The sequence below is a fragment of the Passer montanus genome, unplaced genomic scaffold (assembly GCF_014805655.1).
Source record: "Passer montanus isolate IOZ18808 unplaced genomic scaffold, ASM1480565v1 scaffold29, whole genome shotgun sequence".
In the NCBI taxonomy this organism is placed as follows: Eukaryota; Metazoa; Chordata; class Aves; order Passeriformes; family Passeridae; genus Passer; species Passer montanus.
The window spans coordinates 3,436,984-3,460,654 of NW_024367596.1; the positions used below are offsets into that span (position 1 = coordinate 3,436,984).

Genomic DNA, 23,671 nt, shown 5'->3' on the forward strand with positions numbered 1-23,671 from the left:
AGAGGAGCATCTCAGCCCTTTCTTCTCTGCTGATAAGATCAGCAAGATGGGCATTCCCTGGGAAAATGCTGTCTTTTCTTACATCCCTCCTCCACAGGTTGTCCAGAAGCAGGGATTCAGATCTGATTTCAAAGGGAACACAAATTAAAATGTTATCTTTTTTTTCCCTTTTAGACTCTAGAAGGCTCATTTTATGCAGCTGGAGGCTCATTTAGCTTCTTAACCATGGATTTTGATCATTCTGGTGAGTAAATATTTCACTATGCACCAGCCAAGCCCTTCTTCCAAAAAGCAGCAGGCAGGCAAAACTCAAACGCAGGGCTCCACAAGCGCCTCTGAAGGTGACACTGCACCAACCTCTTCTGTGAAATGACCTAAATATCCCTCTTTTCCAAGGTAGTGTTTTGAAACTCAAAGGACTTCACTAAACCCCTCCAACAGTCAGTCTATTGAGAGGCTCTGGCTCCTGTCCCACATTTCATGGCCAAGTCCAAGACACCTCCCAGTGCCCCATCCTCTGGTTGCCCTCATGACCCCACAGATCCATCTTTGCTGCAGAGGAAATGCTCCCTTTTTTTGCCCCAACTCAGACAAAACCAAGACAAAAAGGAAATAGATCCCTTCAGTTTTGTAGTCCTTTATTATTTTTTTTAAGTTGATCCTCCCATAGTAATGTACTGAAATGCGTAACAGTTACATTGTACAAAGCATTTAAAGAAAGTACCTCAACTTGCCGATTATTTCAAAATGAGATTATAAACAAAAGGAAAAATAAATCTGGTCCCTCACTAAAGGCCAAAAAAAACCCCAAAAATAACTGAATACCTTCCGTTATTTATTTATTTTTTTAAAACATAAATTTGGAACACTTCATCTTACAAATAGGATTAACATGAACATAACATCACACAAGCTCGCAGACAACCAGCATAAAATATTGGGTACAGTTTTTTTAATCAGAAGAATCATGCTTTCATGAAGAAATTATAACTGTTTATACAATCGAATCAATTTACTGTATTACAAAAAAAAAAAACAGAACAAAACTAAGTTGCATCTATTAGTTATTTAGTTCATTAAAAGGCAAAAAAAAAAAAAAAAAGAGGAATGTAAGAAAATTTCAAACACTGTTTTGCACTCCCATATACACAGATCAGTTCACCTCACTTTTTTGGAAGTACATGGGTGCCTTACATCGTAACGCAGTGGGGGACTGGAGCAGTGCTGTTTGTTACAGGAACAGTGCTATTGTAATCAACAAACAATCGTTTGCCAACAAATAAATACACGGTACACACAACACAAAGGAGAAATTAAGAGGGTAGGGGGAAAGGAAACAATACAACAAAATAGTGACATGATTGTCGAAAATTAAAAAAATCTCCTTACAATGATTCGAACTAGTGGTGCTGTCGATGAACGCGGTGCTTTCACGGAATTATCTGGATGATTTAGCTTCTTGGAGTAGTGAACATTCATAGTTTACAATATACACAAGCCTCTTATGTATTGTTTTTCAGAGTTCTTTCTTTTTCTGTCATTTTTTTTTCTCCTTGTTTTTCCTTTTTTTTTAAACAATGCAGTTGAGAAGGTAAAAGAATTACGGAGAGAACAAAATATTCCCTGTTACTTCTTTCTACATTTATGATGGATAGTGTGCATTTGATAGAACTATTTTCTTTCTTTGAAGGGCTAAAATGCATAAAGCTTTAATGAAGAGATTTGTACATAAAAGCAACTGTTCCCAATCCTGTGTCAAACTATCTTATACAAAAAGAAAATCAATTCAGTTCCTACTTTAAAGGAGTGCCCATGTGTGTATCAATGCAGTCTTAACCCTTCTGCCCCTGCCCCTCAAAGCCGGGTGAACTGGAAGACACTTTTTCCCGGCCCCATTTACATAATCCACTGAAACAATTTTTTATTTTTTATTTTTTTAAAGTCGCATTGATCCTCCAGAAGTCAGCAGCTGCCTTTGCTGTGCAAAACAAAATATTGAGAATAAATAGTTTCTTTCTTTTCTTTTTTCTTTAAAATTATTCCGTTTAAGGTCACCGGACTTTAAATGAGTGACCCTGCAGATTTATAAGGCATTCTGCTCAGCAGTCTTTTAAATAGTCATATATGAAAGAGCCATGCTACTGGTTTGGACTTGGTCCCATCCTCGGAACGACTCCGCACTGTCATACGTGGCTGATGGACTGGATGGCGCTGGATTCCGCGGCGGCTCTCGCCATACTGTGCCACATGTTGGGAGAACTGTGGGATGCAGAATGAAGGGAGTCCTTGTCGGAGAGAGAGAGCATCATGGCATAGGCCTGGATGGGGACAGAAGAAGGACAAGGAGGTCACACTCCCGTGGTGGGGATCTGAGCTTGGACCCATGCCACCCGTGAGGCTGCAGGCAGGCTACAGCCCCTGGGCTCAGCTTAGTTAGGGAAAAAAACCCAACAAAATGCTTTAGGTAAAACCACTGTCAACCCTTTCACTGACACTTTTGACTCACTAATAGTAATAATAATTTCTGCTTTCATCTGGTTTCACAAAGATCAGAGAAACCTTTAATAGCTGACAAGGTCCCAAAGTCTCCTTTGCCTTCAGATTCTTGGCACCGGAGTCTCTTTTCAAGAGGCTGAGGAATCACATTATCCCTTGTCTCGTCCTGTATTTCACCAAATGTAACAGTCTCCTTTGCTGACCTTTCCTACATGCATATTCTGCAGTTTTTAAAACAGGAATCTTCCAAAGGGGCTAAAAAACCCCATTTTAATTAGTTAATGTTTAGAAAACGGCAAAAAATAGCACAAGGATACCATTTCAGTTATTGCTGTTTGTCAAACATGCTGAGGACCTAGAGGTGGTACCATCCATCAGGCTATAAAAAAATACCAAAAAGCCAAGCCAGCCAGAAGATCAAGTCACATCCCTGTGAGGCTGCAGCTAAACTCTGCAGCATCAGTGTCAGCAGAGTGGGACTAGTTCTTATCGTGGCATTTCTGGGGGCAGCAGGCAGAACAAAAATAGTATAAAAAGTAAGAAAAAAGTATGGAAATCCTCTGTTCTCAGGGACCAGAGTGCCCTGCCATATCTCTGGGGTGCAGTGGGATGTTGGGTGAGGCTGAGGTTTGTGGACATGGAGCACAGCCCTGTCTGACAAAGCTAGAACAACCCTGCCTGCCACACACTAACAGCTTAATCCTGTGGGTATTTGGTGACAGTAATATTTTAACTGAGTTAAGCTTTTACCTGGGATTTGGATTTCCTGTACAATGGTTGCTTGAGGTCCTCTGGCAGCTGGGAAGCATTGAAAGCTGCCAATTCAGCTTCACTGTATTGATTTTCTTCCATTTTCCTCATTTTGAGGCTATCTGTGAAGTGCCTTATGTGGTCCAAAGCTGAAAGTCCAGTCTTATTATACTCCTCTTCTTTATACCTACAAAAACACCATGGAGGTTTTAAATGTCAATTAAATGATCCTCTCTGCGTGCCCTCATCTTCTCAGATTTACACATCTGAGTAACTTCACCCTTTTTCAAATTCGTAAACCACCTTGCCTCATGGAATGGCGATCCTAAAGTAAAAAGAATTCCCTTTTCTGCTCTAAAGAAAGGGCTGTTGGGTGGGGGAGGGAGAGTTTGTCTCTCCCATGGTGTCTCCACAGCCTTTCACAAGGCCATTATGAGAGATCCAGGATGGTTCACGGAGCAGATAACGTCTCTCCCATGGAACTGTCTCACCCTGCTTCCTGTCTCACCCAGAACCTCACAATAGCTCCCCAAGCACAGTCAATTTTCCTAACAAGGGCTCCAGACTGCACGAAGAGGCTGAGAGCAGGGCTGGTGTTGACCCAAACACAGACGCACGTTGCTATTGTGAGTGGGAAGCGGCTGCTCCGGACCGGTTCCCACGGCAGCCGGTTTGGTGCTGGCACTCTTGTATGGTTTATTGTTTTCATTCCGCCTATCGGGCACACCAATACTCGGAAGGAACCAACCTGCCAGGGGAAGCTTTGCAGTTCATGTCCAAAGCACTCGTTTCCTCATAATCCTCCTCAGGAGTGCCCTCGTGCATGTCACTCGTCGTGGGCTCTTTGACTGCTTTCCCTGCCATCTCGCTCTCTTCATCCTCTTCATCCATCATTACTTCATCTTCTGCCTCCTCGTCATCCAGCAGATCCGAGTTCTGGCTGGCTACCATGGCTTTTTCATCCTTAAAGTGGCTGCCATTCATTCTGAAAGGACCAAAACAAATGCAAGCTATAAACAGAGATCAGATATTAAAGCTCCTCATGGGCAGACTCTTGGAGGCAGATCTGAAAAGCATCTGTCCCAGCAGAATAAAGTGATTTCTGTATTTTATATCTTGCTTAGCTTCAGACATTCAGGCAGCATTGGAGAAAATTCCACTCAGAAATCAGTGGGACGTTACAGCACCATCAGCATGGGATTTTCCTGTTATCCTGCTAAAACTACTGTTCTAACAGAGGCAAGTTTAGATACCCATTCCAAATTTTCTCATGCATTATTTCATCTCAAGTTTCCAATCATGTATGTAGTCTAGGCAAAACAACTCACTGCCTTTTAACAGAAGCTAAGGGGCCAAGAAACTCTGAAAATCGGATCTGGGATTCTTTAAAAAAAATTACATCCAATATTGCATTCAAAGTCTTAAAGTCAAAATTACATGCATAATTAATTTTACAGACTACCACCCCTCTGGAAGCCATATTGCTTCACTGAATGTATGGATTTCTTACATGGGAACCTAAGGGGCTTCAGCTGGAGACCTGAAGAGCGGTCTGCAATATCACCTCCTTGCTGAACTAGGTTATTGACTGATGTGAAGGGTGAAAAGCAATGAAAAGAAAGGTCATACGGCAATTTAAGTGCATTTGTTCTTATTAAATGAGTAATTACAGCAATACACACATGGAAAACCATTTGGTCTACAAACTGTTATTACGCTGCCCTTTGCTCTCAGACAATGACTTCTCTTAACTACTTCCTACAGGATTTTTATCAAGGACATAATACCCACACTGAAGTAGGGGCTCATTTGGTAATGGTCTCAACCCTGTAGGATTCAGACTCCATTGTGTCCACCACATCAAATGAGAACTAAAGAAATTCGGCACCGCAGCCTCAACGAACGCCCAGCCAGAGGCACAGGGATGTGAATGAGCTGCACCCAGTGGAGCCCCCCCAAAATTCGTGCTACCACTGTATCTGCACCCACCACGTCATGCAGCACAGAGGCCTTGATTCATCTATTGTTCTCATTGTGCAAAAGGTCCTTAACTCTTCCAGGAATACAGTTACAAAAATGGAAACCTTATTGTCCGCACGCAGTTTGCTTCAGACTCCGTGTGCTTCAAACTGTGCGGGACAATATGGGATAGACCCAACGTTGGAGCAAGATAAGATGAACCCTCACAGCCTTGTTGGTGTTTAACATTTGACTTTCTGAGGAGCAAAGCTGGTTTCTGCCACAATAACAGCACCATTTTGCTGAACATATTAGAGTTTCAACTATTTTTCGAGCAAATTCCAGCTGACTGCCATGAGTTCAGTATTGCACTGAAAAAAATGCTCAAGGGAACAGTCTGTCTTTAGAACAGTATCAAAAAAATCTGAGGTTGTGCAGAACAGGGAGAGCTGAAGCAGCCACCTCCCTCTAAGATCATCAGAGAAATATCTCTTTATCATCTTTTATTTAAATAGGCAGAAATAAGAAATTGCTGAGCTCAGTTTGGGCTGCCAACTTGCTTGTTATGCTCAATTGAGGCTGCTAGAAATGAAAGGGAGATGGACTACAACCAAAGTAACAAAAGCCATGTGATTAAGAAAACAGATTCTCTAATTATGCTTTCAAATGCAGCAATTTGCCAGGGATAAAATATCTGTCAAGAGCAGTCTGAAGTGCCAAATTTAGAAAGGAAACACTGCACAAACCAGCAACCTTTCCACTTTGCTGACTTCCTGTTGGAGGACATGTTGAGACCAGATGTGCAAGGAAAAAAATCCCAAGCCCTCATTGCCAATCAAGATGGAATGAAATTTGAATATGCATGTAATCACTTAATCCAATACTATAGTGGAAATTGTGTTGTGTCCACCCTTTTTATCCTTTCACAAAGGCATCTAGAAATTGAGGAGACAACAAAGTTTGTCACCAACAGTAAAAATTTTTTGATGCTGATAATGTAATGCCAATTCAAAAGGGAAAATAATGCATAACGCAACGCCAACCCCAAAGAAATATGTGGGGCTCCATCCCACAGCCTTTTCTGCTTAGCTGTACTTTTATTAACTGAAAATATTTAGAAGTGGTCTCTCTTCTGTTAGTTCAGAAGAATTCAAACACCCATATACTTAATAAATCTTAGTAGAAAGAGCTCTCTCACATGCTGGAGCCCTGTGGACTCCCAGCGCCCACCCGCAGCCTCACGGGCTTTTGGCTACTCAGCATCTTTCTTGGGATTGAGTTACTTACGGGAAAGGACTTTCAGCTACAATCTTTCATTTGATCCAAGAATTTAGCCTGGTCTACTTTATTAATTACACATTTAAATTGCACTTAAATCCTAAGGCTCCGTGCATTTAGCCACAGGATGTAGAATTCACCTGTTCTGCCATAAATGTAAAGAGAAGGAATTTTTCAGCAGACTTAAATCAATGGGGGCAGCCTGAAACTAAGAGCTCCAGATACAAGGAGAAATGTGTTCACAGATGGAATCTCTTGTCCAGCATCTGCCCTTTGAAACATCTTCATACACAGTGGGGAGGGAATCAACACATTTCTTTTCCTGAGACACCAAGGTGGCCACTGAAGGCACCAGATTCTAAAATAACTCTGGCTCCAGACATCACAAAAGTGAAGTCTGCAGACCTGGAAAAGGAGCAGTGGGCACCTTCTGAAGGCAGATCAGACACAACTCACCTCTCCTCTGAGTTTCGGGGGGATTGATTGTTGTGGTTGCTGTTTCCAATAAAATTCCTAATTTCTGTGAAGTAAGAGTCCTCCTTGTCATCTAGGATTGCCCCTGTGCTTTCCAGTTCTGAGTGAGGTGAAGATGTTGCAGTACCTTAAAGCAAAACATACGATGTCTGTTGCTGTTCCTTTTCATTTTCTATATTTGACCATTTAAATCAAAATTAAATTGAAACTCTGGTTAAAATGGGTGAGAGCCAAAAGCTGGTCAGTGTGAACTATCAGCTTTTGGCCATAAAACCAGTAATTAGTAATTATTCATGAGCAAAGGTGATTTCCAGCCAAAATGACTTGGTTGCATGCTGGGTACCATTTCCATGATTTATCATCACTTTTGCCACGTCTCTATTTCAACATCTCCCTCCTGCTCCTTGTGATTCCAAGACTGTCCATTGATAACTGTCCTTCTTAGACCAATGGCTCGACTGAGCAAAGGGAACTTAATTTTTATCTATGAATTACGCAGATCTGCTCAAAATATGGAGCAGCCACTGACACATTCCCTGAGCACTGAGACACCAGTGTCTGATGCCTTTCTCTGAGCACTGGGGAAGAGACAGCTCTGCATTCACTGCATGCCCCTGGTTGTCTCCCTTGAGGCAAAATGCAGACCAAAAGGACTGCAGAGAGGGTTTTTGTTAAACCCTGCAGACACCCAAACCAGCCCAATGACATCCCCTCCTGCCACTGCCTGTGCTGCTGCTGTGCAGTGACCAATTTGCTTTGGGGCTTGAGAGGCACCATTAGCTCCATAATAGCCAGCACTTTTCAGCTCCTGACAGTGGGAATATTTCAGAAGGTGCCAGGAAAATCTTTTAGAGTGCCCCCTGAGACTCTAAATCTAGGACTCCTTTTGAGAGCCAAGTGATTGCGGAGATGGGATTAAACCAATTTTCCCAGTCTGTTCTCAAAATGTTATGGGTTGCCTTAATTAAAACCAAAAGAAAAGACATCATCCAGTGGTCTTAAGTTATACAAGGGGAGAATTTATTCTGGGATTTTCAAAGCACTTTAAATGTCAGCACAGCTTAGGCACTTACCTATTTTGCTACCCCCCACCCCTAGGAGCAGCATGTGCCTGGGGACACTTGGCAGCACTGACAGGGAAGGGGCAATCCCTGCACATGGGACAGGGAGCAGGCTGGGGAGGGAAGAGACAGGAGGGAAAAGACAGAACATACCAGACATGTTCCCGTTCTCGTGCTTTTTTAGATGTCTGTCAAGATTGGTTTGTTGACCAAAACACCTGTCACACAAGTGACACTTGAATGGCTTCTCTTTATTGTGGATGTTACGCACATGTCTCTGCAGGTTAGAGGATATGCTGAAGGATCTGTCACAGTATTTGCATCTAAAGAAAACCAACAAAACAAGTGGGTAGGAAAGAGTTTGTTAGTAGCTGGAAACACAAGATTTTTCCTAAGATACATGAAGAGCTTTCTGGGCTCAGTCTCAGCACCCAACCACAGTTCCTTGTTCCCTACTGAGGCTCAATCCTCCCTGACATTAAGACAAATTTTGGCTAACTAGAGAGCTGTGCTCTTGGAATGGAGACATAATTTCTATGGTGGGGTTTTCAGCTTTAATTCACATTAGACTTTATATTTTAAATACTGCCTCTAGGAATGAGCATAATATTTCTGAGCTAATGGCATCAAATTAGCTATGGTAATTGAGTCCCATGTTTTTTAAACTGTTGCACGCAAAGTTGGGAAGTTTGAAAACAGTAGAGCAATAACTCTATTGTTTCATGTGCTGCCAATACAATACAATTAAACACTTTTGGAAAAAACATGAAACAGATCTCTTCTAATGCTCAAATAAGGTAAAAAGGGCTATTTCTTTTCCTATTCTAAATTATACTGTGTGATTAAATCTTTTCTTGAGGAATTAGCTTGCTTGATTGCTAATCCCAGAGGAAATTTGGTTATCTTGCAAAAACCAGCAATAAACAATCCCAACCTTTAATACTGTGCCAATGTGAGTAGTTTAGTCTATCACTCTGGTACCAGAGGCATCAATTTTCATACTCTGTAGCGATTTGGAGTCCCTAAAGCCTTTACTGTATTGCTCTTTAAGCCATTACTAAGTCATACTATAACTATTCCAAATTCTCTGGCTGGCAAGTAGCCAAGAGTCTTCACCACTTTAGTTTTTCAATCTTTTACTTCTCCCGTGCCTCTCTTACACTTGTCAAGGATGTAAAATTTTTTTTAGTGTTGAAATCACCCATTATGCTACTAATTGCTTGTGGCTTTTATGCAGTGGACGGGTATAACATGCATCAAGACCTTCCTTCAATAAAATTAGATGTGAATCTCATTTCCCAAAGAGACTAGATGCAAAAAACATATTGTTTCCTCACAAACAATGAGCTTACTCTGCTCTTTACAGCTCATAAAATGCAGAAATCTGTGCATTTGTTTTAGTGGAACATGAACTGGCCTCTCTCCAGTTTAAATTAGCCTTTCATTTTCAATAAGGTGAAGCTTTATACACATTTCTGCATGTGACCGTCCTGGATTCAGTATCACACACATATTCTTATCAACAGGAGAGTACACCCACGTGGGTTTTGGTTAAGCAGACCTCAGAAAGGATCCAGATTAGGCAGGAAACAAATAAATACAGTAATGCCTTTGCAACTGGGACCTTTCAGAAATCAGATGACTGACAAATCACCCAAATTTAGGCTGCAAATAACACTGCAGAACTCTAGTAAAAAACATTTTTGCAAGGGAAAATACGTCCGTGAGCCCTACTGAACATCACTTCAATCACACTGGTTCAGCAGTGCCAGCCACCCTGCCAGCAAAGGCAGGACTTGGGGGTTGTGTTGGGAAGCTGTCCTAGCCAAAAGAACTTCCCTAAGACCAAAACTCTCCCATTTCTGCAGCTCCAACACCAAGGATCAGCACAAAACCCTGACACCAAAACGTAATGGTGGGTCCAAAGCTAAGGAGTAAGGGCTGGAGCTGGTCCAGCAAGGATGTTGAATTCCCTGGCTTTATTCAGAGAAAATGTCTGCATTGGAAGGGACCCTAAAGCTTGGTCACAGCACAGACGGGGTGAGGGGTGTGGTACCTGTAGGGCTGCTCTCCAGTGTGCGTCCTCAGGTGGCGGGTCAGGTTTGCAGATCTCGGGAAAATCTTGCCACAGTATCTGTGATAGGAAAATGTTTGATAAGACAACACAGCCTTCAGTGGCCTCATCCCAGTCTGAGCTGCACTGGATGCACAGCCCAAATGGAATCATCACAATATGGTCCTATTGGCTTTGCTTTGGTGCAAAAACATTCAATAAAAGCATTCAGCAAATGCAAGGGATCAACACACACACAAGAGTGGGGCTGGAACTGCTGGCACCAACCAGTTTCACTTGTGCAGAAACAGGGGTTATATGAAAAACGTGTTTTAAAGATCACCCCGAGGTTCTAAGCCCACTGGGTGATTATCAGCCTCATTCAGATTTGGAATCAAGAGAATCTGTTATTAAAGCCTTGGATTTCTGCCTCTGTGTAAGCAAATTTCAAACCTTTCAACCAATTCTACGTGTCAGCAAACGTGACACCGTTCTGTGCATTGAATAGGATCAGAGCAGACAAGACTCAAAGACCTAATCCATCAAGGTATGTTTCTATAACAACATGTCTTGAAAGAAGGTGACATGTTTTCAAAAAGATCAGATAAACCGATATGCCAGTGTCAAACGCCTGCACATTCTGGAGATGATATAGAGACCTAAGCAGTGCAATTTAAAAACCATTCTCCAAACTCAATAATATGTCACAAGAAAAATAATGGCCAAAAAAAAAAAATTATCGTGAGTTCTCCCCCTTCATTCAAGTAGCATATTAATATTCAGTTTATAATTGGCCCATTCTGTTGAGGACATTGAGCCCATTTTTGCATGGGGGCAGAGCACACACAGCACTCTCTTAAGTGAATGAGGGTGGTGGCTGCTCCAAGCAATGACTTTGAAGATTGCATCCCTTCACTTTTAACATCCCATTTATTTTTTCACAACGTGATGTATAAGCCTTCAAAATACCCACACAGCTAATTCCACTCTCCTGGACAAAGCTCCCATTCATTTTGGGTGCACATTCAATGACTATCTTCATTGTGGGGTTTTTTTTAAGTCCATACATGCAAGTCCTAATAAGTCATGTATTTTATCACTGATCCCTTTGGATATTAAAACCAGAAGCCAGAGAGAAAACACGTCTGTAGTTTACGATCAAAAAAATCAATTATGAAAGCACACTTTTATATATTAAAGGGATGAGAAAATTTGGGAAAAAAAAACTTGTTTATATAACAGTTTCCACCTCATTTATCAAACCGCTGTGATACAGGGTGATGCCTTAGGATTTAGCTTTTATATTTTTCAAATTCTGCACTGCATTAGTGTATAACTCTAAAACTCCATATAGAGTGTTAGCTACTGTCTTAAAATTTTGGTCAGACAAAACAATTGCTCTCTGGGCCTGAAACTCAAGAAGATATGTAAACAACGGAGAATTGGGAGGGGCAAAGTTGGAGTAAATTACTTCATTACCTGAAACTGTAATTGGAGGATTAACCTCTTATAGGTAAATGGGCCAAACTTATTGTCTGAAAAACTCGTGACTGTTGTCCATCTTGGGTGTAGCCTCTGGGAGGCTTCTGACAGCCCAAGGTGTATCTATTGAAGGACTGCTTTTATTCTCTTAATCTTATCCAGCCTCTGTTCTAGGCAGCCACTCCAAGGCATCAAGGGAGAGCTCTTTGTTTTGTAACACCAATAATTTAATAAAGAGAATCACAACCAGAGCTGGACACAGCACTCGAGGTGCGCCCTCACCAGTGCCCAGCTCAGCAGCAGAACGACCTCCCAGCTCCTACTGGCCACGCCATTCCTGATCCAGGCCAGGAACCCCAAAGAGAAACGCTTTCCATGCTGGGCAGGGAGAGGCCTGAGAGCCTCGTTGTTGGATTTCAGGACTGGGGAGGCTCGGGGTGGCCCGGGGTACCTGCAGGTGTAGCGCTCCTTGCCCTTGCGCAGCAGCGTCTCGGGGAGGGCGCTGGGCGGCGCGCGGAAGTTGAACATGGATGGCACCGACTGGATCAGCTCGCTGGCCTCCGGCTTCAGGGCGCTGAAGCTCTCCAGCTTCTCGGCCATGTTCTCTATAGCTGACACCTGCAGCAGGAAACAGCACAGAGCCCACCATGGTAAATAACCCACTCAGATTTCTGCCCCCACCAGGAACCCGAAATGCAGAGAACATCAACTGATAAGTGAAAGAAGGGAAAAAAAGTCAGTGCAGAGTTGCAGTCTACACTGCAATTTATGGGTCATGAGGGTAATAATCAGCCAGTGTTCATCTATTCATATTTTTAAGCTCCAGCTCCTATAAAATTCCCGGTTTTGCAGTCCTGCTCTGTGGTTGTGTGCCTACAAGTCTGTGCATCCCATCTACAGAAATCATTGAATATTTATTAACAAATAAACAGAAATAATAACTGAATTTCTAATTTTACTTTTTTAAGGACTTGCAGAAGACACATATTGCAGAGGAAACCTTATGAACACTAGCTCAACGAAGGGCTGCAACATTCCAGATCCAAAGAGGCTCCATCAATGTCCCAGCCACATCCAACCATCCAGTCCAGAGTTCTAGCCCATCTTAGCCAAACACCATTAGATAAACACAGAAGAAATGAAGCTTTGGTGGTTTTGGTGCTCAGTATTCACATTTCCTGTTAGATGCCTATGCTCTTTTTCCACCTCAACATTCCTGCTCTACCTTTAGTTGCTTGTAACTCCTATGTGCTTTGGGATGGCTCCACTCTTGATTAGCTGTCTGTAATTTGCAGGGAGTGGGGATTAAATAATTTCTGGAGAACAGTTTCCTTTAAGCTGTCTGGAACTGACCATGAAAAGCTCCTCCAAAACCTCAAACATTGCCACTTGAAGAGTTCAAGAATGCTGCTGAGCCTACTGACAGGTGAGAATAACCATTCACCTCTCCATAACACCACAAACAGATGAATAAAAAAGAAAGCCAAGCTCTGACCTACAGAGCACAAAACCCACAGCATGAGCCCTGTGCAAGATCTTGCTTGTAATGAAGAAGGAAATTATATGAAAGACAGTTGAAACCTTCTCAGCTGGAACACCTCCACAGACTGTTCTTCAAAATCCATAAATGGCTCCTCTGATTGTTGGAAAACCAAAATTTTAATTTGAAGAACTGGGATTTTTTGCAGATTTATTTAATTTTATTTTCATTGGCAGAATTACACGGTTGTCTCCTGGCATGACTATTTCCATGCTGGTTAGCTCTGCCTTTGGGCTGGGTTGTTTTTTTCCCTTTAGCCTGCAGCCTGCCCTCTCATTTCATGCTCAGATTCCTAATGCTGAGTACAAATTGCAACGTACAGGGTACCACTGCCAATTTGCCAAATGTCTTTCATCAAACACAGTGGAAAAAAACAAAAAATCTCAGAGGGAAGTCAAGATACATTTACTTGTCAGGCAACAAATGTGAAAGCATTGCGAGGCAGTAAGGTCTGTAAGCTCTGGGGTTTGATTCATAATCACTCAGCTGCTAAAACATTCTCCACAGATGCAAGTGGACAGCACATTTGTCAATATGAAGGATTTTGACATGTACTGATCACAGGCATGAGATATGTAATGATGATGCTGCTGGGAGAGGAGGTAATTCTATCTCGGCACCGAGATGTCATTATCAACCCATGCACCTCAACATTACCATATATTTCTTTTTATATGACTTCATATTCTCCTTTAGTTGGAATTGATTCTTAAAGCTTTTAAAATAGTCATTCCGCTGCTTTTAATTCCTTCTAATTGTTCCTCACAAAAATTCACTCATCTATTTTAGAACTGCTGAAAATAAATGGTTTGAGTGAAAAATGCCCTTTGGCCTTCGGGCTGATTAGCAATGACAAGACAGTGCATGGGTTATGATATCACATATTTATGGTGAAGAATAATAAGGGTACTGAGAAGTATAATAAATGTTTTATTTATGTATATTTAATATTCAAGTCCATTTCATTATCTAGTGGGTTTAAATCATTTTTGGATCACAATTTCTCATGCACATAGTGCCCGCCAGTAATATATTAAAGCAGCTATTCTCCCCTCTACATTTAAAATGGCTTAGTCATGCTGATTTTTGCTTTAGTTCTTATTTCCAGGATTTTGCAGAGTAGAAACTGAGACAGACTCTTGTTTCATGCACAGCAACGCAGACCAGCTCTACCTCCAACACTGCCTCCAGGATTACATCAGTCCCAAAATAGGTATGAAATCAGCACCTAATCTTAAATCCCTCATCCAGAGGAAACACGAGCACTTCCAATTATTCTAAAGTATTACTCGCTTTCTAAAAATATGTTTCTCACCATAGGAATGACTATTGTGCTTGCTGTTTTGCTGTTAAGCTGTTTTGGTTTTTTTTTGTTTAAAGCCTGACTTATGTGGTGACCTGGTATGATTTATGTTTTTCAAGAACTGCACCAGCACCAATGGGAAGTGTTTGGCCCCACAGCTTTGCTGATCCAAGGCACTGTCACTCCACTGCTATCAGGATAATTATAGCTGGTACTATCTGCTGGAGTTAGGGCTCCCAAGAACCAGAACTGGGGCATTTTCTTAAGAATCCTGGAGTGTTGTTGGTGCTCAGAGCCTTCAAGATGCAAATCCCTATCGCAAGATGGGTCCCTGGGCTGTGGGGGCATTTTACAGCTCATGAAATCCTGCAGCCCTGATCCAAAACATGCTGTCCATCACCTTCAGTGCAGGCAGACAGCCCCTGCTCACCAGTGCACTTGCAAAACACCAGCTGAGCAGTGAGAAATCCAGGGGGTTTGCACTGAGGGCTAATTCAGACACCAAAACCAAGCAGGAATTCTAAACCTGCCACACGAGCTTTTGGCAGCTGGTACTTGGTGCCAAGCAGGGGCTCCAGGGGACACTCAGGAGGGTGGGCAAGGGACAGATCTCCCCACTGCCCCACACCAGCACAGGGAGGTGCAAGAGCATTAATTGGAGGCTCCATCTCCATTACAACATTGAACAGCCATCGGCCACTGCTCCCATTCACTTGGCTAAACCTTTTCAAACCCATTTATATTTCTGTCAAGGAGAGTTCACCAATTTAATTAGGTGCATATGAAAAGATACTGGCTTTTGTTCCTGCTAAGCCTTTTGCCTGATATTTTTGTGGGGTTTTTTTTTTTGGTATTGTTATCACTAATGAATAACCACTCCTCATCCAGGTTCTGCTCACCATTCATGGGCTCACAGAGCAGGGGCACAGCTCCCTCAGGCACTTTTTTCCCAGATGAAAAAATCAAAACCTACTTAGCCTCTTTTTGAATGGAAGCTGTTCCCTACCTGTGAGCATCATTGTTGTACTTTTCTGTATCTTTTCTAATTCTGCTATGGCCTTTTTGTGAGGAACATTAGCTGTATTCAAGACCTGAAGCCACTATAACATAATGATGTTTTCAACTCCTTTCTGCTAAGCACTCAGGTGATATTTCCACAAGACTACCAACTTCAAGATCTTTTTCCTGAATGACAGGAGTTGGAAGTCACATTTCCCCATGGTATTAGTGGGAATTTACTGACATTGACTTTTATCACTGTTTTAATCCTGGTGTCTCAGCTTTCTCTGAATCCCTGCAGAATCTTCATAGTCAGCTCTGGATTTGGGTGCTCGCAGTGAAGAGTCACAAACTCCCTGCCCACTCACCCTTCTTCCTATGGCATTTACAGACATATGCCACAGTTCAGCCCAGTGACACCCCAAGGTGAATGCACTGTTAGTTTTAAATTATTTTAAAAATCATTATTTTTTTCCCCTTTCCCCCCTCTTTTTTTAGCGACTAAAGGCTAAACTAGGACATGACTTTCCTTCTTCCACAATGAACCTTCCTCTTCCAGCTGAAACATGATTAAAGTAGCTGCTCTTCCTTCCAAACACTGTTAGTACTGATGGCAAACCAAGCCCTGCCTCCACAGGAGTTGTGCTGGCCATGGAGATGCTACTCAACCCACCCAGCTCCTGCAGAGAGGCGTTGGTGAGAGTGCCTGTCCTGGGGGGTGCTCATGGTCACCTCCCCTCTCCAGGGATGATCCCTGGAACCACCAGGGAGGCGGGTGCGTGGCCAAAGCCACCAGCTGTGCTTTCGGGGGTTCTGCACCCCAACCCAACACCCAAGGGCTGTGGTGATCCCTGAATGGGGCACGGGGGGGGAAGCACTGCTTGACCCCAAGGATTGGATTAGTGGGATTGCCATGCCCATGGAGAAAGCTCTCTGAGGAGGCAGGAGAGGGAGAAGATCCTGTTACATATTTTACATACAGCTATTGCCTTACGGACAGGTCACGTGCGCTCCTAATCTGCCATCAGTGAATGACAGTGTTTTATATAGAACAGTAACTTTTGATTTACATATATAAGAGTTGTTGATTCTATCTGTGTCCAGATGTCTGGAAAAGGAAGCAGCTTTCCCCCACCTCCCTGAGAGGCTATTAACCTCCGACTGACGCAAACTAATGTGCAGTCACAATTCCCCAGCTCCGACTCAAAAATGCAGACATTACCATAATCGGCTAAAACAAGTATTTATAAACATTTCAGCGGGCAAGATATCATCAGCAGGGGCCTTGAACATTTGTCTTAAAATTTATTAACCAACCCAAGAAAAAGTGGCATAAATAAAGTGAAGGTTTGCTGTTGCTGCTTTTTAAGAATAACCTGATGATATGAAATAATCTCGCAGACAATGTCATGAATTACATGACCTCCTGTTTGACAAACGTGACTGCTTCATTGCTACTATCACAAAAACAACTGACTTTATGGCTGGACCTCATGGGAAAAAAAACTGTTCAAGTGTTTGCTTTCTATTTTTACTACTGTTATTTGGGGAACTCTTCAAAATCCAACTGCTAAAGCTCAGCATTTCTCCCTCCCCCAGCTGAAGTTATAATGTTGCCTCTAAAATCTGCAATTTGTGAATCATGTTGTCTTGAAACTGCGTGTATTTGGACAGCCAGCCCTGGAACTTGGCTGAGTTATATTCACGTTCAAGAGACCTATCACATGTGGCTGAACTTTATGAAGCAGTAGCAAGAAACTCCTGATGTGCAGTATGGCTCCAGAATAACTGGATTTGTATGAATCCAGTTGGTGGGGATTAAGCTCAGTTAACAGAATGGATCATGCCCTAAAACTAAGCCCAGTAAAACAAAAGCTTTGTTAAGGCACTCACCAAATCCCTTTCCATTTATTTGTAATATTGTTTTAATTATTTACAATGGTTCTTCCCAAAGCAAATACTGTCTGCCTAAAATTACAGAACCTCCTTAGAGTAACCTTCTGCTGATGGACCAAAATGGCATAAATAGATCAAATTAATCCTGATCCATTCAAAACAGATGTCCATTGATTTGCACCATAGGGCTCCTGCCAAACAATGAAAATCCAATCTCAAATGATCTTGAAATATGTGGCACATGCAACTGGGAATTGAGATGGAAAGGCTTGTGTGACATAACCAAATCTCTCAAGATGGAGATTCATCCATGAATCAGCATCCTGCTCAGTCACTTCATGTTTTAAACACCTATTTCTGCTGGAGCTGCTCAAAGTGTGAGCACAGCCAGGAGACGTACACTCACAAAAGGAGCAGAATGATGGAAATTTGAGGACTAAGCCAAAGTCAAGGAAATCAGACAGAAGAAACAGACTGCACTGGGTTTTTCCACTTCCCAAACCTGCTGAAGCAGAGCCACTTTTCTCAGAGCAGAGGATTAAGGGTGCCTGGGCCAAATCACAAATCCTGCTATGGCCCCTTCATGTCCTACAGCAAATTTCCCAAAGAAAATATTTGGGAACCACCTCCTGTGCTCTCCAAGTCTGGCATCTAACCCCACCTCCTGCTTGCTGAGCTCCTGCAGCACCTCTGGGTGCTCTCAGGAGTCCTTTGGAGCCTGCTCAGCTCCATTCAGGGCATCTCTACAGCTGCATAAAACAGCTCTTCCCAGAAGAAAGTGGGATTAAACCCACACAGAGCCAAGGTCCAGCACTGCTGTAGCAGTGTGCCAAGCAGGGCACGGAGCAGAGGGCAGGGCTCAGAGCCCAGGGGCAGCACCTCCTGCAGCAGGGCCACTCGAGCAGAGGAGCACGAGAAGATCTCAGCGCTGGCTCTGCAGAACTCAGCCCTTGCCTGGTGAAACGAGGCCAGGAGGCAGCGAGAGCGAGGAGCAGCAGTGAGTCAGGACCCCAGCCCTGCCTCCTGGCTCCAGCTCTCCCCTCCAAAGCCCAGAGGTTGGGAAAATCTGGGACAAGCATTTATGGGTTCGGCGCTGCAGCTGAGGAGCCGGCAGTGCGAGATCAGAACACGGCGTTTTTGGAGCTGCATCTGCAAAAGCAGTTGCTGTGGTTCTTTATTTTATTTTTTTTCCCTTCTCATGAACAATTTAGACGTATTAAAAACAAGGTTTTATAAAAATAGAAGAGAAAGCCCAAATTTATCCCATAGTGCATTTAAAGCACAATTCCTGTTCATGTAAGGAGGATGATGTAAGTATACACAGAGGACAAATTTGACCTAAACACAGCAAATAAATGGGTGTTTTATTTCTGCATTAAGCACTGCAATGAGCAATTAGGCTCAAAATTTCAAAGCTATTACAGTGACTATTAAAGTGACTAACTCCCAACAAAGTCAAGTGAGAGAAAAGCATAAAATCCTCTGAGACTCTGTATTTTAATGCAGATTAAATATTTATTAACTATTGCTATCTAACAAGATTTCAGCCTGAAAATTTCACTGCAATCTCTGAAGGAAAACGGCTTGGAACAATTTCAGTTACATATAAACAAAAGACTGCATTCTGCAACCCTCACTCAGGTAAAGCTCCCATTGCCTTCACCAAACAAAACCAGCAGGATCAGGTACATAAAAATAAAGCCAATTTTTCACAAGAGCATATTTATCTGCTCAGCTGTAAGACCCTGTAGGAAAGAGTGGCATGCTCCATAATCGAGAGGTAAGTTATCTTTCATATTATATTTTTCTTATGCAATTTATTTCACAGTGATTAAATTAAAAATATAAGCAATGAACTTACCCAAATTCTTTGATCAGGCAATTGGAACTGGGAGCAAAATTGAAACAAAAACAACACATTATTCCTGCATTGGAATCCTTATTGCAATCAATGTACTTATTAAGATTTTATTTAAAGATACTAATTAAAATATTTTTATGAATGATTTATTGGACAGAGATGTTCTCTTCCTAAAAATTACAATCCTTGTAATGGCAAGTTATTGTGGCATGCCATTAAATTATCTAATTTTCATAACTTTTGGGCACAGGGAAGAATTTTGCCCAGCCAGGGACAGGATACAGACTTCAGGGTTTAGGTCTGTAAGTTCTGTTTCAGAAACCTATTTGAAAAATCCATCTCTTTGCTGTCATATTATCCAGTTAAAAACAATAAATTCTTGGTCCCTGAGATAGCAATTTTCCGGAATAAATTCAACAACACCACCACAAGCTTTTAAGACATGAACAATAAGTTTGTAAATATTTTAAACCCTGCCAGCAGAAAATCAAAACTCGTGGAGCACTCCCCACCTGTACTTTTACAGGGGTGAACAGGACTATAAAGGAAAAACAGCTTTTCTGGAAGCCGTTCCCCAGCCCTCCATAAATTCCAAGCCAGATTCTGCCTTTGCAAACAGAAGGCTGCTTTCTGTTCTATTAAAGTTTGCAAGAAAGCATTTTGGCATTTACTTTTTTGACAGGACATGTGCTGGTGGTTTGGTTTTCTTTTACAAGGTTCTTTAGTGCCCGTTACACTCCTGACCTCTGCATCGATCCAGCTCACACCAAGTTACAGACATCATCCCTCTCACTCAGGTAAGTGATAAAACCAAAGCCAGGCTTTGCCATGGACTCTTTATTCTGTTGCACAGTGAGAAATGTGGAGGAGGGGGTTCTGCAGAGCCAGCCCTCCCTCCTGCCCCTGGGGGCTGGCTCTGCCCCACCTGGGCTGGCCCTGCCATGGGGAGGTGGCACCTGACACCTCCACCTCACACTGCCTTGGTGACAGCACTGGGACCTTGCTCGGGCACCAAGGAGAGATTCAACAACTCCCTGGGACAAAACACGGAGGGTGGAAGCCTGGCATCATTCCCACTAGCAGGGAAATGCCCCATGTCTCCATTTTACCCACACATCCTCGCCTGACTCGCAGCTCCCCAGGTAACTCAGTCACACAAAAGAAGATCCAACTACGTGAAAGAATACATAAAAGAATATCCAAATCCATAAAAGAATACATAAAAGAATATCCAACTCCTTTCCAACTCCTATCCAATTCAATATCCAACTCCTTTCCTGCCCACCACAGCCAAACTCCAAAGAGTGAATTTTACCCCAGCAGCCCCTTTCCCACCCACTGACCACCCCTCCTACCACTGGCATCAGTCCAACCTGCAGCAACATCTTCAGAACCCCCAAATCCAACATCACTGAACCACTCTGAGTTACAGCTTCTGAACAGCTAGAGAGCACCAAGCAAAATAATCCTGCTTTTTCTATCAATGCCCTTATTTCAATAATTTGCTCATAATTTACAGCTCCTTAGCTGCTCTAACAGAATCAGTGACTTGATGGGGAGCAACCAGCCTGTTGCACAGCAGGGACAAAAAGCAGATTGAGGTCCTTTGTGTATTTGTGCATTAGCACCATCAACTACTAAAGGGGAATTTTCACTTGTGTTGTCATTTGGGCAGATTTACCTTATTTAAGGTAACTCAGCAGGAGGTGTTAAGCTGCTATTAAACCTTGCACATAAATTCTCAATCATTTTAATACATCTTAAATTCTTATTTAATGCTTATAAATACTTACATAATGCCATAAATACTTATGGCATGTAAATACTACTAAATAATTTCATACACAATCCAACACTTTGTTCAGACATTGAAATTGGTAAGGGATGTTTTCATATGGTGCATCTGCAACCATATATGTTATCAGCTGTTTTTCCCAAATCTGCAGAAGTGTCATTTTTCAGAACATATTCCATGCAAGTTAGGACATAATAACTTAGACTCCATTAGGGAAAAAAAAAAAAAAGTGGTAATTGGGCTGTTTTGCCCAGGAATTCAGAGGAACCTGAACCAGAGACAGCAGCTTATGGTCACGTGCTTAAAATACAGGATGTGTAGAGGGTGTCACTACTAAGGTGAAACAGCCCACAGTCAGCAAGGAGTTCAAATCTGTAAATACCACAGAGCATTTTATTTCAGGTGTAAGATGTAACCAAGATTTTTACCAAAATCTCCTTCAGCAAGGAGGAATACAAAATGAGGGTGCAGTGCTGGTGAAGAAAAGCAATGTACAGTTTGCACACAAATCCTCTTCCTATGCCACATACACATCCCAGCTGTTAAACTGTTTTGGGACACCCTCCTAAATGTTTTTCATCCAGGACTGTGGTCTGTGAACAAGTGAGCAGCCCTCATAAATTCTCTCTTCAGGACTGGAGGAGCAGGGATCCCACACACACTGCACACATTGCAGCCCACAGCAGCTACCAAAGAAACCGTGGAGTGTTTGCACTATGAGCCTTGGAAACAACAGGTGGAAACTTTTCTCTCTTTTATGAGAGTCCTTGAACAAAATAAAATCCCTTTTAAAGTGGGATGCTCAGCTATTCTGGCCATACTGTGAATGTCAATAGTGACTCTCCTTGCTCTGAGCACAGGAGAGTGCTGAAAACATGAGTGGCTGCAAATGTTGGTAGCTACGTTATGGTTTCAGAGGAAAATGGCTCTAAAAGACACACTCAGTTTGAATCTGGCTTCCTCTATAATCAAAACATGTTGTTTCATCTACAAAACATCAAGAAGCTCAGAACAATGCTTACGCTTTTCCACCACAATGGTCCAGCAAAAACTGTGTGCTTTAGGAAATCCAAAAATGACTAAGACTGCATTCATTTCTCTGCACCTGCTTTGAAGCATCAACAGGCTTGTTTACAACATCAAAATTCCCAAAATACTTACTTGTGGATGAAACAAGAATCCCGGGGAAGGTCTCAAGTATTTCTCTTTTAAAGCTTCCAGTGGGTCAGTTAGCTTTCTTTTTTCTACTCTGTAAATGTTAAAATTAGATTTGCTTGTGATGAGTCAGTCTCAATATTATTAATCATACAGCTACTCAGGTTTAAAACAGGCAATTACACATCAAGCAATTTGTTTCTAGGAGATAATAGTAAAAGATAAGGGAGGAGCTCAAGACTTGATTCCCACACACAGCTCATTACTGCCAGGGTGGGGCTGGGAATCACCTTTAAAGTAGATTATACCATTTAATTAGGGAATAATCCCTTTTCAAAAGGTTGATAACCATCGTAATAGGAACCAGTGACTAACTACTAAGCACTTTTAAAAAGAAATAAGACAACTGAACATGCTCAGCACTAAGAGGAGAGAAATTCAGGGGTCCCTTGAGCAATGGGTTCCTTGCCATCTGTCCAGACATAACCTCACAGCCACCACACTGGAAACCTTCCCTGTGCACAGCCAAGGTCAAGCAGGGCAAGAAAGGTGGACTTGTAGGAACACACTGAATCTGAGGCGCCAGCAGCAAATCCTGCACTTCACTCATGGCAGCAAAACACAGCGTGGACAATTCAGAAACAGTGTGGAAATTTGAGGATTTTGCTTTTTCTGTTACTGATGCTCATGGTTTCATGGATGAATCGTGTTGTCCACATGTAGAGGTAACTCATGGCAAAGGAAGGCTCAGTAATAACTGCCAGAATTTGTACAGATTTCATTAAAATCACAGACATGTAGGCTCACAGAATGGCTTGGGTTGGAAGGGACCCTAAAGATCATCTTGTTCCAAGCCCTCTGCCCTGGGCAGGGGACTTTGCAATGCAATTTTAATTAGTTGGTAATGTAGGGCCATAAAACACGGATCATTATTTCCGCTGCTTCAGGCATTCTAAGTGAATATGACGCAAAGAAAACTTATGGTCTAACACAGATATCAATCTGGCATGAATAAAACCATCTCACTAAATAGCATCATATCCTGTTTCTTCATAATGCAGACTTCTTGTCTTATGCACCAGCACTCTCCAAAAACTTTGCCCACAGCATTTCTTTTTCAGATAAAGTAATAAATTAGCATAATTTACATGGCAGTATCCTTTTTTTATAACAAGAGGCTATAAAATCAGTCATTTATATTACAGACTAATATTTTTATGGCTAATATTTCTCTAAACTAATTTAGATGCATGACTTTGACTTGTTAGAGATAAAAGTGCAGAAAGGGCAAAGGGGAGCTAACACACACAGGATGCAGGTGAAATTCACATCCCAGAGAGATGCATCTCAGATCTGCTGGGAAACACCAGAAGGTCTGGATTTTACCACTGTTTTTTAAAATCTCAGTTCACTGACAGTGAGCACCTTTCAAAGCCAACAATGCTCCCACTGATGTCACAAGGCAGACCATGGATGGGGATCTGCACAGCCTGGTGCAGTGGGAGGTGTCCCTGCCCATGGCAGGGGGTTGGAATGACATGAGCTTTAAGGCCCCTTCCAACCCAAGCT

The 23,671-nt window shown here is 42.3% G+C and overlaps 1 protein-coding gene across 8 annotated transcripts in view; it reads right to left on the reverse strand.

The window, feature by feature from the left end:
- Positions 1–617: 617 nt before the first annotated feature.
- The window catches only part of MECOM (MDS1 and EVI1 complex locus), a 322,308-nt gene continuing 299,254 nt past the window's right edge, over positions 618–23,671 (reverse strand). For 3 of the 8 annotated variants that reach the window (XM_039713580.1, XM_039713581.1, XM_039713587.1), the window contains exons 9-17: positions 22,109–22,196; positions 19,153–19,179; positions 12,005–12,171; positions 10,075–10,152; positions 8,172–8,341; positions 6,940–7,084; positions 3,995–4,231; positions 3,247–3,433; positions 618–2,318 (exon numbers count right to left, since the gene is read on the reverse strand). In XM_039713580.1, the coding sequence (XP_039569514.1) occupies positions 2,184–2,318; positions 3,247–3,433; positions 3,995–4,231; positions 6,940–7,084; positions 8,172–8,341; positions 10,075–10,152; positions 12,005–12,171; positions 19,153–19,179; positions 22,109–22,196 (1,234 nt within the window). In that variant the 3' untranslated portion in view covers positions 618–2,183. The remainder of the gene's footprint in view (positions 2,319–3,246; positions 3,434–3,994; positions 4,232–6,939; positions 7,085–8,171; positions 8,342–10,074; positions 10,153–12,004; positions 12,172–19,152; positions 19,180–22,108; positions 22,197–23,671) is intronic. The other 5 variants (XM_039713585.1, XM_039713586.1, XM_039713582.1 and 2 more) reach the window with 3 other exon arrangements.